Source organism: Lathyrus oleraceus, chromosome 4 (assembly GCF_024323335.1).
Source record: "Lathyrus oleraceus cultivar Zhongwan6 chromosome 4, CAAS_Psat_ZW6_1.0, whole genome shotgun sequence".
Taxonomy (NCBI): domain Eukaryota; kingdom Viridiplantae; phylum Streptophyta; class Magnoliopsida; order Fabales; family Fabaceae; genus Lathyrus; species Lathyrus oleraceus.
This window is the reverse complement of record NC_066582.1, coordinates 75,546,064-75,553,703: the sequence shown is the minus strand read 5'-3', so window position 1 is coordinate 75,553,703 and position 7,640 is coordinate 75,546,064. Positions and strand designations below refer to the sequence as shown.

At 34.9% G+C, this 7,640-nt stretch overlaps 1 protein-coding gene across 1 annotated transcript; it reads right to left on the bottom strand.

Moving 5' to 3' along the window:
• Window positions 1-480: 480 nt before the first annotated feature.
• LOC127073497 (probable glycosyltransferase At5g20260) lies at window positions 481-2,401 on the bottom strand. The gene is made up of 4 exons (XM_051014654.1): window positions 2,022-2,401; window positions 1,775-1,944; window positions 1,292-1,658; window positions 481-1,181 (listed from the first exon to the last, which is right to left on the bottom strand). The coding sequence occupies exons 1-4, from the start codon at window positions 2,241-2,243 to the stop codon at window positions 519-521; spliced, it is 1,422 nt and encodes a 473-aa protein (XP_050870611.1). The 5' UTR covers window positions 2,244-2,401; the 3' UTR covers window positions 481-518.
• Window positions 2,402-7,640: the final 5,239 nt, after the last annotated feature.

Below are 7,640 nucleotides of genomic sequence, written 5' to 3'. Positions count from 1 at the left end.
TAGAGATAAAGTTAGTTTGAGCAACAAATTTTGAACATGCAATAACTATGAACACATAAACATTATCAGGCATGCCAAATAACTATATACACATTCAAAACAGTATGTATTTGCAAATTAAATATGGCCGATACAAGATACCGAAAAATACCATAAAATATTCACTCGATGAAAAAATAAAATTATTTTTAACACCGATTAAAAAAAATTGTCACATTTTTATATGAACAACTGAAAAACCGGGTTAAAGCAATCACACATCTTGAATTGTAATATAAAATAATTATGTTTAAACTAATGAGTTATGATGTTTAGCACCTCTAGTCTTTTTAATGTGAAAACAAAAACTTGTTGATTTAATGGACGATAATCAAAATAAGAATGTAGCAGTAATTGATTATAAATTCAAAACCTAAATACTTATTCATATACATATCTATATAAAGTTCAAGTGTATGTTAGTGTATTGCAGTCTTATAATGGAAATCTAAAATGAGCTCATGTATAGTCATTTATGACTAAATTATTAACTTAAAATTTAATCTTCTAAGCCAGACAGAGTGAAGTATCATATGTATCAAATCAAATGGCTTTGCAGGTCTATTCATCTCAAAATGCTTTCTCACACTTTTCACATTTGAATACAACAATCTATACTTAGCTTCTGAAACATTCTGTAAAATAGTCTTAATTTCTGGTATTCTATCAACTTCAATTTCCATAGAAAATTGACTCCAATTAAGCACATCACTAAAAGGCAATGAGTAACTCTCACAGATTATCACAGGCACACACCCTGCATAAATTGCTTCCACCACTCTTGGACTTGCCACTTCATGTCCACTAGGACACAAACAGAACTTGCTTAGGCCCATCAACTTCGTATAGTCTTTGCCTTTTGGAAGATACTCATTCACTTGAACTTCTTGATCCTTTTCCTTCCATTGCTTCAACAATTTCTTTCTAATCTTACCGTGTGCCCCGCCAGCGAAAAAAGCTAATATCGTTCGATTATCGGGATGTTCGGATGTTTTAGGCGGGCCAAGCTTTCCGACAGGTAAATTTAGTTGAGGGATGGATACGTCTCGGTTAGGCCGAAATCCTTCTGAAGTGTTCGCATTGCAGAGTGCTCGAATGAAGTACTTGAAGAGTTTCGGATTAGCATCAGAAACTCTTGGTCCCTATAAAATGATACCAGATGATTCAGCGGATCTTAAACCTAAACCTGACTCTGATACCATATTAGAGTTAGAGTTTCACCGTGAAAGATGAAAGTGTGAACTTAACTTACCCAATCATGGCATGAAAGAAGAAAATGGTCAGCACCTTGGCTTCTATTCCAATAAGGATACTTGTTTGCGACAATGTCGATATAATCTTCGACCAAAACCTGTAATCGTTGAGGATCGTAATCTAATCTTGATCTTCTAGGCTTGTAAACATAGCGAATGACCTTAGAGACACTGATGGGAAGAAAGAAGACATGGGCCTGATCAGGATGAGTAGCTTTGAATGGACTTTTGTTACTTGTGTCTATTTCATCAATGAATTGGCCTTCTATGGAATATTTGTTGTTTACAGGTCCATCATGCACCAATGGTTGTTCTCCTTCATTGTACACCCATACCTTGAATCTCTTCACCATTTCTATGTGGCTTCTGTTTTAGGGAGAAACATTATTAGTCTTCTGTAAATAATGACTACTAGTCTATGAAACATGGACACAGACACGCACAATCAACGCCGATAAAAATTTGTTATAGTTGTACTTAACTGGTGAAAAGAATGTGGATTCAAGTAAATGGATCCTTTTGGGACAAAACTTTGTTTGATGGTGCTTGTGTATTTCTTGGATCGAATTGCTTGATGAATTGATGCTCGTGCCTGTGCTAAACCTTGTTCAATCTTCTCCAAACTAGTTTTATTCTTTCTGCCATGGTTAAACTGAAAAAAACAGAAGTTCAAAAAACATGTTAAGCTCAAAGATTGTCAAGGTTGAATAGTTAGTGAATAACAAATACCTTAATCCATGGTTTAATTGTATTAGTGTAGCTTCCATTATTTGAAGAGATCAAGAGAAATTCATGAGGTGAATTCTCTTGTGGTAAGGAAGTTGAATGAATAGGATGAATCTTATGATCTTCATCATTTGAAGGAGTGAAAAAAACAAGGAAGAAGTTGAGGAAGAATAGTAGAAAGATCCAAGTGGATATTGAAGATTTGAAAACTTTCATTACTTTCATTCAAAACATGAAAATCTGTCCCAAGACAAGATGCATCGGCATCACCAACCACTTTGTATTAAAATAACTTGAGTTGTTACTTTAATAATGGATTTTTTATTGATGTTGTTTAATAATAGTGAGGACTTCACTTAATATTAAATAAATATTACTCCCTCCTTCTCACAATAAATAATCTATTTGAATAAAAAATATTCCAAAATATGTCTCATTTCAAGTTATATATAAAAGAGGAATTATAGGTTAAAGTAACGGTTTAACACTCACAAAGAAACGGACGGAGTAACTGTATTTTACTAATAAGATGATAGTGTTGTATTGAGAGACGAGATTGCGTATCAAAAGACGGAACCATAAAGGCAGAGTTATACACTTGTTTACCTAACTCTAACAAATAATCTTATCTTATTCAAAACAAAACAAAAGTTAATCAATTTTGTCGATAAAATAAATCCACTACATTTTCTAGGTTAAATTATGCGCTAGCTAGGGCCCACCTATATAGATGCTCACTGATCATATCCATGGTGGGACCCACCAAATGAAATTAAGCATCTACTAGTATTAAACTTTGGAAAATAACATTTTACTAGTTAATAATATTGACAAACGTAATTAATAGTTAATTAATGAGAGATTTCAACTTCCACCCCAATTATATCAGGTATCCTCTGTATTTTTTAAATTGTCAAAATTATTCTTAGATTGAAAATCGAATGAATTTTTGTTTTAAATTTTTGATAGATAATAATAAAATTTCTGATACAAAAAAGTTCTTATATATCGGAATTTCAAAATTTTCAATAAGTTCTAATGAATTTTGAAAATTTGAAATTTATCAGTTGATATTGAAAATTTCAACCAAAGTGAAATTTTCAGTATTGTTATTTGTTTGAAATTTTAAATGTTCGGGATTTTGCTGACAGTTTTGGGTGGTTATGATTGCACCGATAATTTTGTGTGGTCAAGAGTAAATACACAGTTGTATAAACAGGAGGATCACTTGTTGTTTGATTAAGGGAAAAATGTATTTCGATGAAGCTTTTTACCTCCCCTAGAGTTCTGGCTTCCGGATGACACCACATCTCTTACTACTGGTCTAACGTCCAAGTTGAATGAATTGTTTCCTGATACCGAAAACAAAAAGGCGAGAAAGACCGAGTTTCGTGAATATTGGATTGATACTGACAAGAGGGTGAAATACAACCTCATTTCGTCATAGGATAACAAAGGGGTCGGTCGAATTAGATGTGAAGATTTCAAGGTTTGTCGACGACATAATGAAGATGATGAAACGTCCAGAATCATCTGGTAGTGTCTAGGTTTTCTATTTATCATTGTTTTTTAAAAGTTATGTTTAAGTTATGTAATCGATTATCAAATGTTAGTTTATGTTGATGTTGCATGAATGAAAGATCAAAAATATTATCTAATAAAAAAGTTTCTGATGAAGATGTCTGAGTAATATACAAATAATACATAATATACAAAATATGTCTAGAAATCCCCCCAATGGGTTATGTGTGTAGCCCGAAATAATCCAGTATAAATCTTACAATTTGGGTTTACCAAACCCATGAAGTTATACATAATAACTGCAATCACTTGAAGGCGCTACTGATCATCGACATCAGCTATAGGAGGCGGCGATACATCATTAATAGGTAGCCCTAACATTAGAAGGCCTAACATCACCTATATCCTCAACAAGTGGGATGATGTGAGGGTGTGATACAGTGAGGTACCACTTTAAGTAACCATCATCACACTGCGAGTGAAGTTGAATCGTAACTGCTTGATCTCCAATGGCACGACCAAAGCTGATGAAATTACTATAAAACCACTAATCAATGGCCATAGATGGTACATCCGGAACTGATCCTGGGATACTTTGAACATAACCATACCGTCGGAGACACCTCTTTGGCAAGTGTCTAGCAACAGTGGTCTCCCACCATATATAACCTGAATATAATGAAGACTCCTCAAACTCATAGTGGACTCTATGATCAGTGTATGGTATCCATGTGACATAATCTACAGTCAGGAGATCGAACCTCGTCTTTTACTGAACAACATCACTGGGATGTGACTACTTTCCCCTCAATCTCCTCGTCCGTGGAGCCCCCACTGAGGAATGTTGCACCGTCCTGTCACAAATGGTGGGGGAAATGCTCGTATATCCAACACTAATATCAAAACACAGACACAACAAATAATAAATAATAAATATTATTCGTAAAAATTAAATAAGAAATCAACAATAAATAGTAATTTCAAGTATACTTGTGACATACTCAAATAACCAGCAAGTTGTCTGGTCTCAAATATTGTCGCCACTCTAAGTGTTGTATACATAACGGTCAACACAGCACACCCCAAGCCCAACTAGTAACCTCGAGGTTACTGAAAAGGCACACGTACCGGGTGTCGATATAAACACCTGACTTGTCCGCAAAGAGAGTACATGCTACTAGATGCATCATGTACACCCTAGTGGCATCCTCATAACTCTTAGTCGCTACAAGCTCGTCGTACGTCTTCTGAAGCCAAGACATACAAAGGTTAGTGCCCCTGTTTATTCCAAACTCCTTTTACATGGATGCCTCAGAAACTCCCAAATCTTGTGCAGTAGGCATACATCCAAATGGCATGCTAAGAACATGAGTCGTCCAAAATCTGCCGCCGATTGGGAGATGGAACAATGAGGAGACATCATACAGAGTGATAGTCATCTCCCTAAATGAAAGATGAAATGAATGTGTCTCCTTGTGCCATCTATCAAAAAATGCAATAAGTAGTGGAGCGTCGAGTATGGTGAGGGAACAGTAGGCAGAATCAAGGAGCTCGAACTCCCGTACAATCCAGTTAACCTGCTCAGGCATCGAAATCTCTGGGAAGTCCTTCAGCTTCGACTCGTGTGATGTCACCTTCAGTGTAGGACGGTCCTGTGACAAACAAATATAAAAAAATTAGCAGTTAGCTTCATGGCACAATAATAAAAAAATTAAAGTTAAACATAAAAGACGTATACCTCTCCCCGCCATAGTCGTAACGCCACATGGTCAACATGCTCAGTAAGCATCGATCGGTCAATGAGTCCTCCAGGGAATCCTCTGTCAGTGTGCACATAGGGCTCAGTGGAAGGAGTTGTAACCTCTGTGTCAGTAGTAACAGATGGGACCAGATCAACAACAATAAAATCTGACTGGATAACCTCAATGTCCACCTTATCAACAACCACCTCATCAATAACAACCTCCACAACAACCTCTTTAACAACCTTCTTAGAAATAATCACATCTACAACAAAAACATCTAGCACTCCCACCTCATCTCTGGGTTGCTCAACTGATCGTACCTGTCGGTGTCGAGTGCTACGAGGTGCACATAAATGACCCTTCTCAGCCAACCGTTTACAATGTGAACTGGTTGGAATCACTCGCCCAACCCATATTTGGGAAGACTCATCCTCAGCAGCCCTAACAATCCTAGTTTGGTCTACCGCTATATCAATAGCTCTGCCTGCACTAGTGTCGTCCCTGTCTCTATATTTCACTGCAAAAGAAGGAAAAAATTTTAAAGTGGAAAATGAGTGAAACGATTTTGCAAGGGAAATGTTGTCTTTTCATACGCAATTGGGGTTCCTTTCTCAACTGGGTGTGTCAAGTTAAATTCTCTACTAATGGATATAAATTAATCATATGATAGGTATGACCACTAACTAATCTAACATGTAAAACTTTATTAGGCCCATGGGCCTCGATTGCACTGTGATTGTTAATTCAATCAAGAGAGTTTCTCTTTAAATCCTATGATGTGCTTCTTCACCACCATTAAAATTTATAAATATCTCTACCGTTCAAAGATGTATATCCGAATATATCATTTTAAGGATATTCATTAGTCTAAACCGTCGAGACACTCTTATTTTATTAAAATTTATTCTGGAGATGCATTTCCATAGCAACATTAGAGGGAGTTGATATATGCATTTTCATATTTTCATACCCCAATATTTACTCTTCCTTTTCCATTTTCATCTGACTTTTGGTTTGTGATTCATCTGTAATATAAAAGGTAACATGGCTAGTAAGTTGAACTAAGGAAATCTATCCAATATCAATCATTCTGCAATAATCCCCCATTGTTTGTCTCAATGGATTATCTGTTTCTTATCTTTCTTCTACTAGTTCCTTTTTATCTTTTTCTGCTTCTCTTCTCTCTTTTCGAATTGCTCGTGTAGTTCTTTTGATTTTTAAATCTAAGGGTAACAGTGTCGAACTTGAACCTCTCATAAACAAACAAGCAATACCTCAGTAGCACTGTACCATCATAAACTGAATAAGATTTTAAATAAAGAATAAGAAAATATAATGAAATTAACTCAAGAAAATAAAACTGAAAATTGAAAAAAAAACACAAAAATTGCCTTGTTGAAATTATTCAACAATCTTCGACAACGATGCCAAATACATGATGACAAATTAGCAAGTGTCCTAATTGTATCAAAATAATAAAATTCTAAGTTCGTATTCACAGGGATTGAGTTATTTTAACAAGGTGATTAGTGTTTTATGCAAGTAAAAAAGGGGGGTTTCAAGTCTAATTTGCAAACAAAAAAAAACGAGAATAAAGTTGTTGGATAATACGAGATTAATAAAGCAACCATGTTTCATTTTGAGTCCACTGATTATCATTGTTGGTAACTGAATCTATTTTTTTGAAATGATCTTTTAGAATTATGATAAATTAACGTAATCATTATACCCAATTCTTTGGTGTATAACTCACTCATTTTAAGTCAGTTTCCTATTTCCTTAGGTGGATTTGAAGTAAAAATAGGCAACAATGCTCGTTAATTTCTAAATCGCAAACTTAAAATTATTTATTCATAAACCAATTACTAAGTTTGAATAATTATCCTATTTCGGGTTGATAACGTTAGAGTCATTAATCGCTACGAACCTGTATCATATGCACGTCAACACACAAATAACATTAAGATCGTGAATAACTGTATAATAACTAGAATACCAATTCGTGAAAAATAGTACCAAGCCAGTTATATAGTTCAACATATCAAATCAGCTTCATCCAATAAAAGCTAAGCAAAAGTAAATTCGCTACTCATAGTAATACAAGTCAATACCATGAGTTTAGAAAGAAATTACATGAAATTCAAGGAAGAATGAGGTCTCCAATGACTGAAAACTCAATTTTCCTTGTTTCTAAATCTCCTTATCGTTACTTTCAACCTACAAAATTGTTAACCTAAAAAAATGCCTTTCTGCCTTTGAAACATCTCAAATTGCGTCAAAATATGTCATCATCACGTACACAATTTGCTTTCCTCGCGCATGCGTATTTGTGTCCAATACAACATCGCACACACGA

What these genes read in the sequence shown, in the direction of transcription:
- LOC127073497 (XM_051014654.1), bottom strand. Translation starts at nt 2,243, where the DNA reads ATGAAAGTAATGAAAGTTTTCAAATCTTCAATATCCACTTGGATCTTT. An exon ending in CAATTAAACCATGGATTAAG is followed by an intron (nt 1,945 to 2,021) that starts GTATTTGTTATT and finishes TGTTTTTTTCAG; the next exon opens with TTTAACCATGGCAGAAAGAA. An exon ending in AATCCACATTCTTTTCACCA is followed by an intron (nt 1,659 to 1,774) that starts GTTAAGTACAAC and finishes TCCCTAAAACAG; the next exon opens with AAGCCACATAGAAATGGTGA.